Source organism: Lasioglossum baleicum, chromosome 13 (assembly GCF_051020765.1).
Source record: "Lasioglossum baleicum chromosome 13, iyLasBale1, whole genome shotgun sequence".
Taxonomy (NCBI): domain Eukaryota; kingdom Metazoa; phylum Arthropoda; class Insecta; order Hymenoptera; family Halictidae; genus Lasioglossum; species Lasioglossum baleicum.
The window spans coordinates 15,629,014-15,649,643 of NC_134941.1; the positions used below are offsets into that span (position 1 = coordinate 15,629,014).

Consider the following 20,630-nt stretch of genomic DNA (forward strand, 5'->3'; position numbering starts at 1 on the left):
TGCAAAAATGGTCTAATTTACGAGGAACCTAAATCACAGAGAGGAAAAAGAAAATGGCGCGTCGTCGGAAACGCTCCCTGATTTCCACTATGACGTCGATCATAGGGAGCAGTAGACATTCGGTGAGCGTCAACATGTGCGTCAGTGTGTGTGTACGTGTGTGCGTGCACATGTGTTCGCACATATATATCGTTACAACGTGACAGTATTGCGTTCGTCGTTGCGAAAAATAATCTTGAACGAAGGGAGACAAATAGTATTGATCGACAAATGTTTAGAGATCCTTCATCAGATTGAAAAGAAAGTTTTTTCATTCTTTTACGACGTGTGCGATCGTAGAGATAAAATTAAATTGGTCCGTCCTAGTTAATTAACCTCAACCTATGAGATTGATCGTTGTTATCGTTTAGTCGATGAACTATGAGGATCCGAGGTAGACGAAAGGCTAACGAGCGAGGTGGATCTCTAGTCAGTCGCTATGATAAAATTCGGTTTATTGAGTTTGATAGTCGCTTTGATAAGAAAATTGTGGATATTAATCAGAAAATAGATGACAATGATTGCGACCTCTTTTCAGCGGATTGGATACCTAGCGTGCAACCTGTGCGATCATTATATGATGGGACACTCGATCTACGTGATCCTGCTGGGCCTGATTGGGACCGTTAGTCGATCGCAATACTCATTAATTGTTTCTGCATAATTGAACACTGACCGAGTTCGCAAATATGTAGTGGACGGAGTATTGATTCATTGTCCTATTGAGTTTGTTCAATCGATGTCGAGTCCTTATACATATACTATTTTGATATGCTAACAATTATGTTAATTGTTAGATCATTACCGCGTTCGATATTATTCGGATAATGAACAAGAACGTAACGAGACAGGAGAAGCAATCGGGACATTGCAGATCGAAGGAAACTGGTACGTTGAACGTTGATTCGATTAAAAAGAATTGTACTTGGCTGTTAAAAATGAAATACTATTGTATATTCTTCTCTGGGAACCCACGAACTGACTAAAATCGAACAATTTGGAATTCGATTAGTTCCTCCAGACATGGAAAGGGACCTGAAGCTGATGACTTCGATCCTGGGAATAGAACACTACACATTGATCATGCTGGGCGCGATAACCGTAAGCGACATCAGCAAGATTTCACTTCGAGTTTGGCTTAAACGCTATCGAGTGTTGGTGCATTGTTCTAGGAATACCCGTTGCTGCATACACCCTGGTTGCTAATGCAACTGTGCGTAATCATCGTCGAAGCGATCTTGTTCTGTGTCCGAGTATTTTTGGACGGGCTCCACGTGAAACGCGACGAGCTGTTGCTGTCCTTTCTAACCGTGCACAATTGGCTGCAAGTGTTTTGTTTGTTCCACAAACAGGCTCGGCAATCTCGTTGAAACCGTTCGCGTTCACTTTCTCGAGACCAGCTAACATAGACTTTTCGATTCGACGCCGTTGAAATTATTGTAAAACGTTCCCACCACCGGGTACACAGTAGTACACACGCACGCTCATATATCGGCTCATGTACTCAATAAAAGAAAGACTACGACCACCGACGTGAAATTGCAGTCGTACGCTGCGTGTTTCTTTGTTAATTTATTACGGTCGAGCAACGTGCAACACGTGGATAAGTTAACCAAACGAAAAAAAATATCCGGAAAACATGACGCTTAAATTAAAAGAGAGTCCCAGTTGCTCCTACGTCGAAGAACTAATCGAAGAACGAAAAAAGCCCGAAGTTACGAGAATCGTTTGCAAGGTACACGCTGGTTGGTGTTGCGCCATTCTCGTTCTAGCGTTCGTGAAAAATATATGCTCTCGCAACGTGTTATCGCAGGTAGAAGCACTATACTTGGGTCTAATACGCTTCACGACAAACTGTTTGAGCTCGATCGTGTTCGAAGCCGGAGGCCGAACCCCCTTAGGAAACGCGACAACCAAATCCGCCGCCTTCAATGCTCTTTTCCGGCGAACTTTCAGTAACGATACTATTATACGATACGATAACAAATCTCTAACGCTTTTATCTTTCCCAATTGATTTCAAAAGAAGAAACTACTATTTAATCGAACCGAATAGATAGCTCTGAGTGCAAGCTATTAAAAATTGTTTGCACACAGTTCTCGAGTATACTGTTTTGCTTATCTCGTAGAAAAATGTCCTGATCAAAGAGTCACGTTGTTTGCAGACTTGAAAATCGTGATACTAGTAACGAATGTAATCGCCGGCCTGATAACCACGCTGATGATGTCCCTCGGCGATAAGTATGGCATCCCCTATCTCTATGTACCGTGGTTGCTGAATACCATGAAGGGGATGGCGTTATGCGAGGGACCCGCTATTCTGAACTTGGCCTCCGCACTTTTACCTAACGTTACGCTGCCGGCTGGCGTTTTCTTGGCCATGACTGTCGTTGTGTTCGGTACACACGACGCGACGCGACGCCTGCGATAATGGCCTCTAACTGTAACCATTAACCCTAGGAAGACCATCTCATTCTAAGCTTCATAAAATAACCTGTGCTCTCATCGGAGTATTCGTCGAATAATTTATGAAGCCTAGAGAGATCTGCCAGCAAAATTACATTATACATAGTATGATACATACTTGCATTAGATTCCAAGTTAAATTTTTTATTTTTGAAAATTGATTTCCCTCCACAATATAATCGCATATTTAAACGCATATTTGTTTATAATCGGGATCCGGTTAATCGAGGTCCTACTGTATAGGGATTGGTATAAAGGTCGGTAAGATAAACATAATAACTTACCCTTTTTTCTTGAGTACAGATTTGTTGGTTCTGAAAACAATTGTGCACAGTCTTCCCAGGGTTAATTGCACGATCAAGAGAGCCAGTTGATATTGACTAAGATTCGTTCCTCCAGTGGAGGAGCTCTGCATTTGGAACAACGCGTTCGCCAGCTTTCACCGTTGTTGGAAGGACTACCATTACCGGAGACAACACGCCACGACGGAAATCAAGAAGAAACTGTTCACGACTCGTAAGAAGCTTCTTTCCAAGGAGAACGTGGCACAAGGGTTGAATATCACATTGGAAAAGTTGAAAGCTCGACAGACACTCGACAAATCGAATAGTCGGATCTTGGTTGAAAGCACTCTGGACGCCAACGACAGCCCCGTTAGAAACGAACTGCCGGATGTGACTGGATAATTACACTCTAAACTCTCGTGAAAGAACGAATCAACAAATTTCCTGTTCTTTTTGCAACTTTCTTAAAATAATATCTGCTAAAACAACGAATCAACAAATTTCATGCTCCTTTTATTGCTTTCACTAAACCGCGGCGCACGTCGACTGCACGGAGACTGCGCAAACATTCGAAAAACGTGCAGTGCGCAGATTGCGATTCTCGAAATATATCGATCTATAAATCTAACCAATATATACTATATTGAATATCGAATCCATATCTGTCCATATAATATATTTTACCTTTTGTATTCTCATTCTATTCATATTTTACCGTTCCCAGAATAGTAACCATAATCGAAAAACCACGTAAAATGTATTTATAAAAGATTTATGATCCTATCTATATCTAGTTCGATATATCGAACTAGAGCAGGACGCATGTTGCTTAGAACCCGTTCAAAACAATGAAACCAACACTCAAGATTTCATTTGTTACGTACTTAACAATGAAATAAATCGCATTCGGTTTTGTTTAATGTAGAATCAGTACCGGTAGAATAAACCGAATAAACAATTGATTTGTTAAACGGCTTGTTATATTACGAAGACAAACCAATCCCGCCTTTAGGTGAGAAATGGCGGCAAAACTAGGGCGCGTGCGCATCGAGCGTATCGTTCACATCGGTGCATCCGCCTTGCTTCTGTGTGCTCGACGCTCGCACAAGTGTACGCGTGCCGTGCCGGTAATAAACCGTTGTTTGGAATAACGGTCGTTCCGTTCCATTCAATCTTCCTAGCTTTTTGTACATAAAGTTTACGTTCGAACGATTGAATCGAGCCTGCAGAAAACCAAAATTACCCGCACGAAGCCCCGAAGAAACAGTGAAAGTGTGTCTGGCGCGTTAAGAAACCGTCAAGCACACCCGTTAAACCAACAAATTCAAGGTAAGAGGAGAGCATTCTCTTGATAGTTTTTTCGCAGCATTGTTTTCTCGAACGTATAACCAATGGTATTCCCAGAAATAACGATTTTAACGGGCTAATACTTCGAACAGAGGTTCGAAAAATAAGGTTGCTTTCTGTGTTCGAACGGTTTCAACGGAGATTACTGGCCGCGACGCGCGATGTGTATTTTTGTACGTTACATTCTCGAGTTCCGATCGGTTCACGCTTCTAATACCTTTGTTATTTACCACTACAAAAAATATAATCTATTCGAATCCATGAGCAGACGTGACGTGTTGGTGAGTGCATGTGTATATGTATTTATGTATTTAGAATGTTATTGAACGCTGTGTATAAGCCATAAGCGTGTCCCGCGTTACACACACACATTCGAGACGACCGGTCACGTGTTCAAATCCTCGCCGTATCGCTCCATATTTTTGTGAAATCCGTTTAACAAACATAACCTACAATCAGCTAAAGCTAAATATATAGACTAAATAAATATGTACAACTATTGCATTCTATAACCTCTGAATCGTTGGAATTCGCAGTATAGGTTTCGCTAAAATTGTTTACTGTAAATCGTTCTATTTCTAACTACAGCTCGGTACAAATCCATACGAGCGTGATTCAGATGTATTTAAGAATACGTTACTTTGTATTTATAACTATTTTTGTAGAATGACCAGAACGTTTACGATATATGTAATACGCGAGTGTGTTATTCTTGAAACAGATTAATCCGAGCTATATTTGCCGTCTCTGTTTGTTGTACCAATTTTCAAAGCTCTTGTAAAAGCGATATCGTTACAAATAAAAAAGAATTCTGAGATATGCTTTTTTGCGACTCGGATAGATAAAAAGCAAAAAGTCAAGGGCATCTGTGTTTATACATAGCTTATTATTTATATTGCACTTCACAGATACATTAATTCTGATATAACAAATAACAAGGGTCTGGTAAAAAATACGACAAGAAAATATTATCAGAAAAATGCGCTTCGTTGAAATCAACACCCGGAGGAAAGTTTTGTTTCGAATGCGTTTACGCTCTCCTCTCTGTTGCTTTCTCGTTCAACCAACAAAACTCAAACTCCGGGTACAATCGGATGCTCCCGTCGAAAGCATTGTAGTTCTTAAATCTTAATGGACGAATTGCAATTCACAATCCCTGGTGTACGATACATTTTTCATTTTTTTTGTTGGTGTAAGTCCTCGTTTTTCGCTGTAACAAGTTGTAGCAAAAGCTAAAGGTTTCTGTGTTCTTGCAGACACGCGTGTCATTGCTTACATTGGCTCGAACAATTTGAACGCTACTTATACTATGCAAGTTACAAACATGCTTATCTCTCTAATCGTAAGGCGATCGAATTACGCTATAGGCATCTATATCTTATTATGCTCTGTAGTTAAACTTCTCAAGCAAAATTTCAACAAATATCCCTCAGGCTTCTAGAACCTGTGAAACTACTTGAAAATCCAAACCGATGATTCCTGAAAGGAACTGAACAAGATATCCGTTGCAACTGTACAAAAAAATAGGTCGTCGGAGACTGGTACAAACGTGTCTAAATAGACAGAGGTTTCACATTAATTGACTAATCCGTGTGCAAATCGAAACCGAGGTAAACGTATACACCGTTCCGCACTGTTCTAACTATCATAACATATAATACTCCTTCGATCCAAAAAGCTGTTTCACCTACGCATAGTCTCTTAATTGTGCATCCGCATATAATTTTCTTCCGTAGTAAAGAACCATACTTTGGAAAGACCTTTGGAATTGAAAAACCAATTAGAGTCATCCTGAGGAAGCACACTTGGCTCTCTCGGTCTAAAATAATATGATATTTCGGTAATTTCTTCTAGGCGATTGGACTTTTTAGGCTGAAACTATGTATATGTTTGATAGTATTTTCGAAAATACTCGGAGAAAAGAAAGTGTGCTCCTCCAGGATCAGGATATTATTGGTTCGTATAGTTCTTTACTCGCTGTTTCCCCTAAAGGAGACTAGGTATTATGTACTTGGTAAATTTATAGAAAACATTGCATTCTGAGTGATGGACAAAAATTGTACTCGTTACCTCCCTTGCCTTACTGTCAGGTCTGTCAGGTAGGCAAATAAATACGCAACGCGCATTCACCCGCCGGTGAAAACGCGGTTTTCCGCCTTCGAGGTGGTCGGTTCAGTAGTGATTTCGATTCTGAAAAAATACTCTCAAAATTCGCTTCAGTGCCTGGCCCCGTTTTTCACGCTGCTCTGCTGGAGCTGTCGAAAATTCCCAAGATGTACTAGCGTCGAAACCAGAGACCAAATACCGATGTATTTTAGTGATATCGATTACCGAAAACTGAAATAGAATACAGGAACCCATCTAGGAACCGTTTTGGAAGCAAAAAAATAACGATTATGGTGTATACACAATGTAGAATGCAACCGGAACAGATAACAGTTGGAATCTTCGGTTCTTCGAGAACCAAAATCGATATTACAAGTGTTCAAGCTCCGGCTTGGTCTCTGGCAGAAACTCCCTACCGTTCCTGATATAATTAACGCTTAACAGCCGCGTAGTCGGGGGCCCCCTTAATTACAATCCGCGAGCTCGATCGATCAAGAATCGCCTAATGAAAAATTCCCCCGTGATCTTGGCCGGCCGATTCGCATTAAGTATAGTGGAACAGACAGAAACTTCTCGGGGTGACCCGTTGTTTCCCCTGTTGTGAAAAACGCGCCTCTACCCTCGCGGTTCAGGCTCATCGAGAGGGTCGTCGACATCGAAACACACTATCGTAACTCTTGGAAACGACCTTTTAGACCTCGGAGGCGCCCCAGTGCTACGCTATCATAGCGGCGACGGGGCTGAATCGCATGATCTTGCTGAGCAATATCCACGCGACGGATGCGAGGGCGCATAGGGTGACGCCACCCCATCCGAAATCCATGCTCCACGAGCTGCTGAACCGTCTGGCCTTCAACACGTTCCTGGGAACAGGTCCGCCGATCACACCGTCTTCAGGGCCGTCCAGTATCCTTGCTTCCCGATCCTGGGCCCTCTTGAAATGAATTATCGTCAGGGTGAACAGCGCGAACGTCGCTGCAACAATTGCGCCAAGTCAGGAATCTTTGATCTCGACGCACACCCCTGATAGAAATTCTTTTCAAAGCTTCATACTGCGGGTTACATTAAAGACTCTCTGTAGGATCATGTATTTCCCTAGAATCCCCATCCTTTTGAATCGAGGAAATCTCTTTGAATGGAGGTAACGGGAACAGACGGTTCCGCGGCGCGGCGCGAGGCTTTATGAATCTAATTGTAAGAGCATCTTATCAGCGATAGGAAGTGTTTGCCTGCCTTTTGCGGCGTAGCGGACGCGAAAAGCGTCCAAGAGAACACCCCGTTTTTCCGTTTGTAAAAACTTATCGAGGTCCCATTGACTCGTTAGAATTGAAATTGAAATTGAAATTGAAATGAGACCGCCTCGAGACTTACAATTGGATGCAATATTCAACAGGGAAATGTAAATTGAAAGCCCGCGCCTATCGATCCGAACGTTGTTGTATAGTCTATAGAAAATAAACATTGGGGGACAGTTTGACGCGCGGAAGCGTGAATCAGTGGAATACAATACATATTTATCGTAATACATATCCGGCTTTCTTCTCCAAGACAAACCGCTTATTCTGCGGTTGACTTCGCGAGAGTGCTTAGGAATTCACGGTGGTCACAGAGCTTGCTGACCGCAACCGCAGCAACGCGACAAACCGTTTCTCGGGCAACGCGATTATCCGTTGACCTCTCTTCGAGATCGTTCAACTTACCCGCCAAGAGGTACATCACTCCTGTGACAAGCACTGCGGACAACTGATGTCTGCACAGTCCGAAAAATCCTATGAGAACCGCGGTGCCCAGAATGATCAAGCAGACTAGAGAACAGGAGATACTCAGATTCTGCATCCCTGGAAGAAGTAAAGAAACCTAGAAACTTCCGAGTGTATGATACTATAATCTCTAATTAGTTAAATTCGAAATTATCATAGTATACTAATATACATATTTCGAGTAAATGATCAATTTAAATAACGACATGGACACAATTGATTTGATATTCACTAAATTCTGTGTATGTAATATTTTTCCGTCAGGGATTTGAGACACGTGTCATCGAAAATCATTGTATGCATGTACCAGTGTACCAGATTCCACCGAATGGCGAATGGAAGTATGTAGTAGGGGTACACGACTGGCGCCGAGATCGATGAGGGTACGTGGTAAAAGAAAGATGGTGACAATCATACTCACGGTTTTGCCATGCGGCGCGAATCTCCTCGTGGGCTTCGTCAGGCGTCAAGTAGTTAATGCATCTCCCCTGCGGGAAACCTACCTGACCCAGTAGTCGTATTTCCTCCTCTGAAACCCGAGAAAGCGAAAAAGAAATGGCAATCGCGCAGTCGGCTTCCAATTCCAAGGCGGGACCGGAAAACTCACGTTATCCGCCCTCGCGACACGAATTAATTAATTAAACGATCCCCCGGAACACATTCCGACAATTAAATTTCAACAAATTTGAAAAGCGCCCGGTCTCCCGTCAAATTTATCCGGTGGCCGTAATTAATCGAGAAATCAAATTTCCTGCGTTTCTAGCGATTAAAACCCCACGCTCCCGTAACTACGCGGGCAATTCGCGAAATTATAAGCCGGTCGCATCTCGTTAAAATTTCAGCGTGGAATTCAGAGGAACCCACCGAAATTGAGACAATAAAATCAGTGATGATGAACTCGTTACATGCAGTCAAAGGTTAAATGTCGAAATACTGCTTCCAAAAGCCCAGATTCTATTCAATTCCATTTGTCGCAGTCTCCGTCGCCGCGTCGCGAGTGAGACTCGTTATTACGAGAGAATGGGTTAATTGTCGTCGCGTCGATCGATTTTTCGGCTCTCTTTCGCAGATTGTTTCACGTACGGTTGATTAGCTTAGAAGTGTCCACTTAACTTGGGACATATGTACAATATAATACATATAGTGATCGCGGAATTGCTCGAGCGTGAGCTTCGATATCAGATATCCGAGACAGAGAGGGATGAACTTGAACGCGGATTTCCGTGAAATGTCAGGAAGGGGGGAAGGAGAAAGGGAAGTGGGGGACGAGGCCGCGGAAACTTCGGGCATCGAGTAATAATAAATCCAGAAGCAGAAATAGATCGCGGAGCCAAGTTCACCAGGTCTAGGTTACTCTCCTCGAAACTCGCCTGCTCGTTACCGACTCGAATAACGCGCTTCGCTGCTCGGGATAATTAAAGATGGACCGTCGTTAACGGTTGTCATACCATGGGGCGATCGATCGGCGTTCCACGGAATTGCAATTTATAGGCGGGTGCACGCCCACGCTCGACGAATATCGTCCCAGCCGGGCCCGATTGTGTTTCAATACTCATCGCGCTGCTCGACAGTGCCATCCGCCAGACGATTCCTGAACAATTATTCATTTCTATCTGTTTACCCCGATTTGCACACTGCCCGCGTCGAAATTCCCGCGTAAGCGCAAAATCTAATTTACCCTCTAACTAGTCCCGCGGGAAAGCTAAAGGGCTGACATTTTACTCAAAGAGGTTTTTCTTGGTCAGCCTCTAAGGGCAGTTTTCGCCATCTTAATGGTCACGTCGCGACAGAAACTTTTGGGACAACCGATTACATATGTACATTGTATACAGTATACATATGTATATCTCGTAAGGTTGCGTATCTCGAACAATTTTCTAGAGTCAGATTAATTGTATTTCTTTTTCCTAATGAACATTCTCGGACATTAATCCTCGAACTCGTTTACAACGCGACAGCACGTGGCAAAACACGATTGAGATGTAAATTACAAGCGCGCGAGGGAAGAAGACAGAGAGTCTGTCGTCAGAAAATTGCTTCAGGATTTATGTGTTTAGAACTACATATGTATTGGTTGATTTTCATGGGAAGGTCGAGCAGTACATGTTCATCGTCTGTGGCACGCGGCAATATTTCGTGCCTGGCGTGACCGGGAGCCATCAGAGGGAGAGTGTAACTTTCCGAAAAACAATGGAAATGAAAAAAATGATTCCTGTGCGCGCGCGCACGTGTGACTCCTCGGACCGGCTCTCGAAGGTCAGGATAAAAAGCCGCCCCCGCAAATTAACAGGCTGCGTGCACCGAAATCCTGACGCGCGGGATATCGCGGTTAACGAGAACGTTTCGCCAACGTTAACGAACCGATACGGCTTGAACGCCGAGACTAATAGAGTTGCTCGTTACCCGGTCCGCACAAATTGATAATCCTGTTATCGATTTCGTTTGCTGCATCGCTGGGAAACGTCTAATTATTATCTGCTTTCATTGCGAACTACTCGAAATTGCAGAAAGAGCCGAAATCAGACTCTTCGTTCCACCATTGACGAAATTATTCGGATATCTTGGCCAACGAACCCAATTCGACACTACATACGTAATCGATCGCGTGCTTAGGATCTCTTCCCTTCCCCACTTTTCGAAAATAAGAACAAAGCGAAAATTAGCTCGAAAAATTTGATCACAGACTGAGTACAATTCGATAAAGACTCAACCTAGCAAATTCGTTTACCTAATCACAGGAGTAAAAGCTGTATACATATGTACTCGTCAGAGAAAATTAATTGATTAGGTGAACCACCCCACTGCGTGTTACGAGAGACTATAATCCCCGCAGTAGATAGTATTTTCGTCGACGGCGTCACACCCTTTCGTACTTTTCCACGACCTGTTTCCTCCCAGCAGCTTTATCTACAAATTCTCGAGCAAAACCTGAACTCCGTTTGACTAAAGACATCCGACGCGTCTCAAGAAACAATGACAGACGGATCTTTAAGGTCGCGTGTCGCGAAAAAACGTGCACGACGACAGCTTCGCGTTTTACGATAATGAAACGACAGACACGTTGATTAACAGCGTCGCCGTAATTAAGCTCGAGTAACCGCTGAATGCCTCACGTGTCCCTTTTACATTCGACGTTCACGGTGGTTCTCGACGTTGCTTTTTGTTCATCCGAAGACAAAAAGAAACAGTCGGACAATTAGCGGCTGAAAATGAACGCGGGGACTAACAAGAAGCTGCCCCGTTCATCATTAAAACTGTTCTTTGACGGAGAAATGCTAAAGCACGCGATCCTGCGCGAGGCTCCTTCTGACGCAACTCGAGTAGCTTCCTTGAACATCTAACGCTATTTTCTACCGCATAAATCTCGAATTTTTCTCATTTTTTAATGCATTCTTAAATCACAAATCTGTAACAGGAAGACAAGTTAGTTGTTTGTTTCTGAACCCGTACCGAAAGCTTTGCTAGTAAGAAGCAAAGAAAATAAGGTGCTCCACAATAATTATCGCAACGAGATCAACGTTTAAATGTTAAAATTTTATTAAGCCCGTGGTAATTTTAGCAGGAAAGATCTCGAAGATTGCGACGAAACGAGCGGTTTCACGCAAAACTTTTGATCGCATGGTCTCGATATTATACAAGGCTGCTTATTAATCGGTTATTGTTGGATCAAGGAAAAGTTTGCATCGGTTCGGATAGGATAGGGGCTTCTTCCTCTCTAAGGTTCGAGAGAAGGTAAAAGTGATTGGCAGGAACTTCGGGACGAAGGAACATCGAAGATGTTCACGGTCACGGCGGCATGCCTCGACGTTGCACGGTGTTTCAGATCGTAATCGACTGATCGATAACCCTCTGTGAGTCAGAGTCAAGGTGGTGGCCTTCTATAGAACGCATTTCGCAGTCGGTACAGATACGGCGCGGCGCCGCGCCGCGCCGCGCCGCGATTACGGGGGCAGAAAGTGTATCATTCAGGTCCTGTGCACGATGGATCGATCGATCCTCCATAAATATCATCGACGCCACCGCAACCGAATGCCTTCCTTCGAGTTTACACTACCGGCCAAAAGTCGTGGAATCATTTACTCTGATTTTTGTAAAAGTCAAATATACCGATAAATTTTGAAATGATCCATCGTTATCATATCAAATATTAACTAGTTGAAATTTCCGTATTTTCTTGTGTCCATCGTACGTGTGCTATTGTATAGTTTATACACCGACAACCGTCACGTGAGAGTCGCGATTTTTCTATGAAATGATTGCCGGAATTCGAAATCGATTAGAGGAACGTGCTATGTAATGGGTAATTACGCTCGAATTAATACGGGCGAGCGGGTTACAATTTTTAGCTTCACAAGTGGCCAGTTGGATTCGAAGAGATTACATACACGGTATGAAAACGACTAATTAATCTTTTTTCAATGGTTGTGCGTTGTCTTTTGCACGATAAAAATTGTACAAGGGATTGTTGAACCCAATATTACATCGTCAAGTATGAAAGGGAAAAAATGGCGCTTCAGCTAAGTCAATATACTAGCACAAAAGCTCGACAAGGCTTTTAAGTACCGCAAGAATGGCCGTGGCACGTCGGAAAGTGATGGCAAATATTTGATTTGTCGCAAAAACCCCACATGGACCTCGTGTACGACAAGAATGCTGTAGGAGGTTAAACAAGGGTGGAAAATATTAAATTTTGTCTAAAATATGGATATTTCTATCGAAAATAAATGGCATCTTATTGTTAGCCAAGTCAATATGATGGCACAGATGCTCGAAAGGGCTCTTAGGTTCTGCAAGAATGGCGTGGGAAGTTGGAACCAGTGACGCGAATATTTGAACCGAGCCTAATATTTGATCGAAAATAGGAACGTCCAGGAAATGGCACTTCCGCGTCGATACGATATTACGGAAGCCCCACGCGGACTTTATATGTACGACCAAAATGGAACAGAACGTTGAAGAAGAAAGAGAATCCCTCATTGTTTTATCTGATATTGCCTAATATATTATATTACATACAACCAAGAAAGTTTAATAAGAAGGATCTTCTGCGCGATAAATCTCGAATAAAATATTCGCTACAATTAAACTCCAATATTACACTGTAAAACGGATGCTTCGAGAAGATTGTCTACAGATTAACACTGACTTACCAGTTAGGGAGACGCACATGATCCAAATTCCACCATACATGGGCACCAGAAAGGTGGGTCGTCTTCCTGGCCGATGATTCCGATGTCCGTTCTCCAGCATAGCCACCTGTCCATCCAGGTACCACGTGAGGGTGACGTTGGCGTGTGTCAGAGCTGCCTTGTTCCAATTAATTTCCTCCCAATGATCGGACATGATCGCGCCGCATAGCAGGCCGGTCGCTGCAACAGAAAGATCGAGGAATCTATTCGCAACTTCGAGTTTGCGAGATCGGCTTCATCTCTTTTCTCTTTTGTGTCCGAGTGGCCTCGTTATTCTAACTCTCTTTGAAGACGGGCTTAGCTCGCGGTATGTAGTGTGCGAGAATAATGTGAACGGCGCGGTGCGGCACAGCGCGGGAAGAGTAAAGGTGAGCGCATACTAGATGGTCGAGGGAAGGCCGCGGGAAGGCCAAAGCCGCCGATGGACGCCCAAGGCCGCCGATGGACGTCCACGCGGGAAGAAATCTCTAGCGGGCCGACGGCTCCACAGCAGGGAGCAGGGCTCCCTGAAAGAAAGGTCCCTTTCCCTAAAAGAGGTGGGGAGCCCACGGAGACCTTTTTTTCTGCCACGCACAGCAGGTAGCCCTGCTCCCTTGCCGCATGGACGTCCATCGGCGGCTTTGGGCGTCCATCGGCGGCTTTGGCCTTCCCGCGGCCTTCCCGCGACCATCTAGTATGCGCTCACCTTTACAGAACCTTTGAACGGAGTGCCGGTCCCGGTTTCCAAAGGATCCCGTCGCGTCACGGAGATTCGAAAAACTCGGCCGGAATGATCCAGAGGAAGCTGTTCTCTCGCGCGCCACCGAATATTCTCGATAGATACCCAAGAGGATTCGGAGGATCTTGCGGAATACCGGAATATGTAGTTAGATCCGGGGATTACGTCGTTCCGGACAAAGCGGACCTCGTCTGCGATCCCCGCGTACATTTATCTCCCCCGTAAACGCACGGGGATTCGGATTTTTCGAATCCGAAGAATCCGGAACATTGAATACCGAACCCCTTTGTCTGGCCTCCCCACAAAGTAACTCTCTGTTTCCATTGGCGAGAAGCCTAGCGACGACGTTCACTTCGGAAGACGAATGCACAGTTCTCCTTGGGAAAATGGAAAGGAATTGATGACACGGGATCGGAAATCGAATATTCGCAAGGGAATATTAAAATCTGAGTATAACAGGAATTCACAGCTGGCAATTACTGCAGAAAATTCAATCGGATAACGTTCGCAGTGGCGCGGCGCGGCGTCTAATCACGAGGGACAGACCGCCAAGACTCCAGCGACCGCGTGTGACCATGCACCGGCTTGTACTACTGATTGTGAGCCATTAACGCTTCATTCCTGCTGGGAAAGATTCTACTTCTGAAAACTGTCGATGTACGATTAAAATGTGGTTGTTTAATCTTTTGGCAGTCTAATAAAAATCAGTAACTTTTGAAAGTTTTTCGAAAGTACAGAGACATTGTGAATCGTTTCCGAGCGACGAGAATCAAAGATGATAAAGCTCGCGGCACTAAGCTCGGCTATCCGTTGGCCGATTAAACTGTCAGTGGGTTAATGCTATAGCCAAAGATCAACGAGAGGTAACCGGCGAGTGCCACAGCCAGACAGTCTGCACGATATGACATTTTATCGCATAAGGCATAAGGAATCCCAGTGGCTGTCGCTCGAGCGAGAGCCCTCGAGCGTGGAAACGCTTGTTTCGAGTGACCATATCCTCCCTCTGTTGAAAAAAAAGTGCACGATCCAACTGCAACGAGTTCAACCGGTGGTTGCTGACCGTGTTCAACCACCGGTGTCGATGGAGGAGAACGTTAATGAGCTTGGCGTCAGCTCGAAGACTCGTCGACGATGACTTGGAGAAAAAACGATGGCGATCCTCGTCGTGTTTTTACAGATCGGCGGTGAATCGTGTCGGATTGATTGCGTTCAGATGGCACGATTAGCTGGAAAACCACCGAAGGTTGTGCCGCGACTATCGAGGATGGATGTTATCCGCTTGCAGCCATTATTAGACAAGATATGTACATATTGCTCACTCCGATCGGACCTTTATACAAATCTCGACCTTTCGAAGTCCTTTTTCTGTCGCTGCTCGTTTATTCATCAAATCCGCACTCTTCGTATATAATATATAATAATATATTAACCCTTTGCACTCTCGGAGCTATTATTTTAACTGGAAAATTCAACATTTTTTCCGACCCAGAATAATTCCATTCTATATAATTTCTTTCATTTTAGGGAAACGAAACTGATATAATACCTCATGCAAGACTTAAATGTTTAGTAACGTAAACAATATTTTGAATAATGATACTGCAATTTTTAGTGGTCACTCTGGCTCATCACTCGAGTGCTAAGGGTTAATTAACTGTTTCGATGCTTATTTGTCCTTTGTGTTGCTTGGCAAAACAGCGAACGCTGCTTGACAATCGCGTTCCACGATGCAGTAAAAACACAGGATTTATATCAGATTTGACGAGGTTGCAGAAATTGTCTTTGAAAGAAAGAGATCCCAAGGGCAAGGGATCCCAAAAACCCGCAGGATATCTATATTTCAGCACCTGTACTACGTACTGTAGGAAGTTGCTATGCTTGCAATACATACATACATGTCCACGTGCTCTCCAGGACATCGATTCCAAGCTATCATTCGCTTGTGGCTGATTGGAATGGGAAGTTAATTGGCATACCGATTCACACGGTTAATATTGTCTATTAACGCCGAACGTGCCACTGTCAAGCGATCTATTTCGGATCTTGATTCCTCTCACAATAATCAAAGCTATACACCACCGTCGCTTTCGTGGGAAATGGTCGAATGAATTTCTTTAACACGTTCATTACGCAACAGACATCCCAATTAGTCCAGAAAATCTCCCGTAGAACAACCCCCCACGAACTTCCAAAGAAACGTGCAAAGAATGCAGCTGATCGCGATCCGATCAGCTGATCGCGAACTCCACATGTCGCGAGACCAAACAAACAAAAGAAGACCTTTCACTAACTGGTACATAAATTAATGTACAAAAGATATTACTATTATTCCGCGGAATTGTGTGCGATCTGGCCGGTTGATGACCACCGCAAAACAATAACAAAAGAAGGCGCCCCGGAACGGAATGCAATGATTTTTTTTGGGTGGGGGGGGGCGGTTGTTGAGGATCGTTTAAGGCTAAGGGGGCTTAGGGGGTAGGAGTAGGGGTAGGGGGTTCTGTTTACCTGCGAAGGTGAGAGCTAGCGTGCCAACGAGGAAAACGAGACGTGGATCAGGGGCCCTGGGTACACGGGTAGGCTCCATCCGTGCAGGTGGTGCCCAGGGCGACCGCTGGCAACCCACTGAAACCTCGCACACCGCACCAACAGCCGCCAGTTACGCACTGACCGATCGACACCCCCTGAAGCCTCGAGCCTCGAGGAGGGCGAACGACCAGCACGCCATCTCCGTTCTGCGTCGAAGCGCACGAAAATCGACCGACCTACCACCCCGACCGGCCACCCCACCCGGATGCTGCGGACAACCCGCTCCTGCTCCTTCGCAGCCGTTTTCCTCCACCCTTCCGACTGCTTTTCCTTCGTCTCTTTCCCTTGTCCTTCTCCGATCGCACAGTCTCCGGTTGCCCTTTCCGACCACGAATCCCCGATCCGAAATGGTCAGACGCGGCGATCGACTTATGTATCACCCTCGACGCTGACATTGCGGATGGCATACGTTTCAACTTTCCAGAGCAAAGAAAAACTCTTCCAAACTGTTGTATCGCACAAGGGTGCCGATTGACCCCGTGCCCCGTGCCGACAAAGGCAAAGTCATTCTCTGACGAGAGCTTCTTGACGCACGATCTGTCTGCTGTTTGTCCGTAATCGGTTTTATGCATTTGTAGATGAAATTCAAAATTGCGAAGAGGTTAAACAAATTTAAGAATTATAATTATTAATTATGTAGTATTATAATATAATTGAAGACTGAAACCCCCGAGTGTTCTTTTGTGGAATTTCATTCCTTTTTGAAAATTAGAAAGACCGTAAGCGAGAGAACTCTCTGGAGATGGAACTTTCAAGGGCTTATAGCTCCAGCTTCACAGGACATAAAGAGGCCTTAAACTCTGTAGTTTAATCCTCTTTAGTCTTTGATTTTAGGTGAGACCCGCATCGAAGTAGTACGAAAGATTTTTCTCTACAAGCTTTGTTTGTCCTTCTTATCGTCATCCTGGAACCTGCTCTAGCTGAATAATCGCTTGATTAGACAAGGCAACTGGCCTTAGGGTAATCCGTTCTCCAGAGGAGATCCATGCCTTAACAAGTTCCAACAGTTTGCTAATTCAGTTTGTATTCCATGAGCCGTATTGCAGTCAGGATGCACAATGGTTCGGCCCCCAACGATCCTGTCGCATTCGTCTCACTGCGGTTCTGTTACCCGAATCCTGTTCAGATATATGTACATAGAAGAACCTAGTTGTTAAAGGACCATTCCATTCAATTCTCCTGACGTTTTCTCCGCGTCGGATTTTCGATAAGTTACCGTTGACGTCGGTGAATTTCATTTGCTGGATATCCACAATATTGTCTCTCGTGAAGAGTGTGACACGTACCGTGCGTGGGCGGACTGCTACGTTCAGGTATTAATTGCGTGACGACGTAAAGTGTTGGATAGGCGTCGTGGGCGAATGATCCGCTGAAAGAGTCCGCTTCTGTTCTACGCGAATTGAACAATCGCTATGGAGAGAACGCTCATGGAGGTATGGACACTTGGTTAACAAGTTAAAATAATCATTCATGACTTGTACGCATAAAATATCTTTATCTTGTCACCCTTCGTTTGCCAAATAACAAGTCAGTTTCTTAGGTAACACACATAAATATATGTATAATAATAATATACATAAATTTTTGTATGCGTTAGAAAAAACCGGCCCGATTCTAAAACCCAGGTCTGGAGACTGTTACAAGGAGTCCCATAAAAATCACCGACGCAGGTTTCACCGACAATAACTTTGCCGAAAACGACTTTGACCGAAATGACTTCAGTCGACGACAGTATTATCCGATATTAACATCGTTTGACAACAACGTTAACCGTCTGCGTCTAACGTCTTATAGCGTAATAATTATATTTTTATACAAAAGTAAAAGTGTCAATGCAATCAGAATAGTTGAAGAAAAAAATCTCAGCACATAATTTTCAAGTGTCCATACTTCCATGAGCATGTTCTTTGATGTGTGTATTCATTACTGTAAATTTTTGTATAAAATTATTTAAGTAAAAATAAATTTTTTAAAAACACGCGCGGGGGGGGGAGTGTAGCGGTTAAATTTTTTAACAATTTATATCTTCTAAACGCATAGGCTTTTTTAAAAAAATTTTTTTAAATATTGCATTGTCATCCAGTTCTGAGCTATGTTTAAAATTTCAAGTCTCTAGCTCATCGGGAAGTTAGTTTAAAATCAATTGCAAAATTTGTACCGAACAAACAAACAAACAGACAGACAGACAGACAAAAAAGCGAGATAATAAAAACGTGGTAAAAAAACTAACGTGTTAAAAAGAAAATGAGAAAATAATAGTACATGGTGAAATGAAAGAGGAAAACGGTGAGAGACGTAAAACGCTAACTGGTTCGCGGCCCCCACATAACGAAAACATGTTCGCGTTGCAGATGGCTGACGTCGCCGAGAGTGCAGCATTCACCGACGCAGCAACTGCGATCTCCCACGGGAAACGGCACCTGTTAGTGCGGGATTACACCATGGCTGTGACCACGTTGGCGCAAGCCTGCCAGCTGCTGGTAGAGAAGCACGGGGACACAGCGGACGAGCTCGGTGAACCCTATCTCCTGTATGGTCGTGCGCTTCTCGGTTTGGCTAGAGAAGAGGCAGGAGTCTTAGGTGGTGGAGTGCCAGGGTCAGAAGACGCTGAAGAGGAGGACGACGACGACGAGGAGGAAGGTGACGACGAAAAGCTGAGCAATGTGGACGAGAAAGACGACGAAGAGGAAGAGGATGCTGCAGCTGCCGAGGGAAAGGTGCAAAGTTCGACGGAGGCTAAAACCGAGAAACCAAAAGCGGAGGAGCCGGCAAAGACAGAAGCAGAGGAACCAAAGAAAGATGACGTAGAAGAAACAACAAAGTCAGAATCAAAGAAGAAAGAAGAGAAAACAGAGGCGAGCAGCGAGAAACAAGAACCGGAGAAGTCAGATTCGAAGAAGACCGAGGAGAAAGTTGAGCAAAAGCAGAAGGAAGAGGAGAAAACTGTACCTGGCTCTAGCAAGGAGACGAATCATGCGAATGGACCGTCCTGCTCCACCGAACACAACGGGGATCTGAAGAAAAACGGGGAGGAGGATGCCGAGGACATTGGGAAGGAGGACGAGGAGGATGAAGTCAACAATTTACAGGTAAATGGAAAATTCTTTTCTTGAACGGAATAGTAATTATTTACTCTAGTGTTATATCGATTACAAAGTGCTGTTCCGATTATAGGTAGCATGGGAGGTCCTGGAGTTAGCGAAGCTGGTGTTGATCAAGCGAGGAGAACCCGGCTGGAAGCTTCTAGCCGACGCTTATCGACTGCTAGGGGAAGTGGCTATGGAAGGAGGGAACTTCCAGGGTGCTCTGAACGATCTACACAAGTGTTTGGAGCTTCTGGAGCAGATAGAGCCACACGAGCCACGGGCGATAGCAGAGATCCACTACCAACTGGCGCTGGCACATTCTCTGGGCAACGAGTTCGATTCCAGCATAGAAGAGTTCAACAAAGCCACCGAGCTGTTGGAGGCTCGCATTAAAGAGCTGGAAGAGATCAAAGAACCGCCGAAAACCGAAGACTCGTTCTATACCGTCGAAGGAGAGATACAGGAGCTGAAGGAACTGCTGCCGGAAATTAGAGAAAAGATCTCAGACATGAAGGATTTCAAACAGGAGGCCTGCAAGATGGTGATAGAGGGTATTAAAAGCAAAGTCGCTGGGGGATGTTCGAACGGAGCCGGTCCCAGCGGTAGCGATTCTGGTTCCAGCCCGAAAGTCCAAAAGCCAGCCAGCGATATATCCCACTTAGTGCGCAAAAAGCGGAAAGCTGATGAGCAAGAGACCACGGAGACCCCTTCGCCCTGCAAAAAACCGACGCCGGAAAAAGCTGTTTGAAGACTGGTTCGGTGCAGTCTGGAACACTCTTAATCGTTGCTATGTTTCGCGGGGTGATTTACTAAAAACTGTACCGCTCTGAAAATTCGAAGGGTTGGACCAAGATAGGGTTAAATACATTGCATCTAACGATACAGACAGGCAGAGAGAGAGAGAGAGAGAGAGAGAGAGAGAGAGAGAGAGAGAGAGAGAGAGAGAGAGAGAGAGAGACTTCACAATGTGCGACAGCCGTTTGAAAACAAAAGAGCAGACACGGGGATCGCTCTTCGTCTAATTCGTTCCCTTACCATTTTTATTCAATG

General features: G+C 44.4%; 3 protein-coding genes across 4 annotated transcripts; 2 read left to right on the forward strand and 1 right to left on the reverse strand.

The window, feature by feature from the left end:
* Positions 1-330: 330 nt before the first annotated feature.
* On the forward strand, positions 331-1,245 carry LOC143215090 (uncharacterized). 2 transcript variants are annotated; one of them, XM_076436868.1, is made up of 4 exons: positions 331-468; positions 578-664; positions 837-927; positions 1,052-1,245. In XM_076436868.1, the coding sequence occupies exons 1-4, from the start codon at positions 421-423 to the stop codon at positions 1,243-1,245; spliced, it is 420 nt and encodes a 139-aa protein (XP_076292983.1). In that variant the 5' UTR covers positions 331-420. The 2 variants fall into 2 exon arrangements, with proteins under 2 accessions (XP_076292983.1, XP_076292982.1); XM_076436867.1 differs by having other exon boundaries at positions 406-664; positions 1,052-1,181.
* Positions 1,246-3,905: 2,660 nt separating this feature from the next.
* Nasp (Nuclear autoantigenic sperm protein) lies at positions 3,906-20,538 on the forward strand. Its single transcript, XM_076436832.1, has 3 exons — positions 3,906-4,117; positions 18,846-19,583; positions 19,669-20,538. Exons 2-3 carry the CDS (start codon positions 18,846-18,848, stop codon positions 20,326-20,328), a joined length of 1,398 nt encoding a protein of 465 aa, XP_076292947.1. The 5' UTR covers positions 3,906-4,117; the 3' UTR covers positions 20,329-20,538.
* Positions 5,005-16,597, reverse strand: LOC143215082 (uncharacterized). The gene is made up of 5 exons (XM_076436854.1): positions 16,414-16,597; positions 13,152-13,370; positions 8,423-8,530; positions 7,942-8,079; positions 5,005-7,216 (listed from the first exon to the last, which is right to left on the reverse strand). The coding sequence occupies exons 1-5, from the start codon at positions 16,490-16,492 to the stop codon at positions 6,957-6,959; spliced, it is 804 nt and encodes a 267-aa protein (XP_076292969.1). The 5' UTR covers positions 16,493-16,597; the 3' UTR covers positions 5,005-6,956.
* Positions 20,539-20,630: the final 92 nt, after the last annotated feature.

Coding starts and splice junctions, on each gene's coding strand:
- LOC143215090 (XM_076436867.1), top strand. CDS start 421: ATGAGGATCCGAGGTAGACGAAAGGCTAACGAGCGAGGTGGATCTCTA. Junction 665..836: donor TGCTGGGCCTGATTGGGACC/GTTAGTCGATCG, acceptor GTTAATTGTTAG/ATCATTACCGCGTTCGATAT. Junction 928..1,051: donor TTGCAGATCGAAGGAAACTG/GTACGTTGAACG, acceptor GAATTCGATTAG/TTCCTCCAGACATGGAAAGG.
- LOC143215082 (XM_076436854.1), bottom strand. CDS start 16,492: ATGGAGCCTACCCGTGTACCCAGGGCCCCTGATCCACGTCTCGTTTTC. Junction 13,371..16,413: donor GCTAGCTCTCACCTTCGCAG/GTAAACAGAACC, acceptor TTTCTGTTGCAG/CGACCGGCCTGCTATGCGGC. Junction 8,531..13,151: donor CATGTGCGTCTCCCTAACTG/GTAAGTCAGTGT, acceptor CTCGGGTTTCAG/AGGAGGAAATACGACTACTG.
- Nasp (XM_076436832.1), top strand. CDS start 18,846: ATGGCTGACGTCGCCGAGAGTGCAGCATTCACCGACGCAGCAACTGCG. Junction 19,584..19,668: donor ATGAAGTCAACAATTTACAG/GTAAATGGAAAA, acceptor TTCCGATTATAG/GTAGCATGGGAGGTCCTGGA.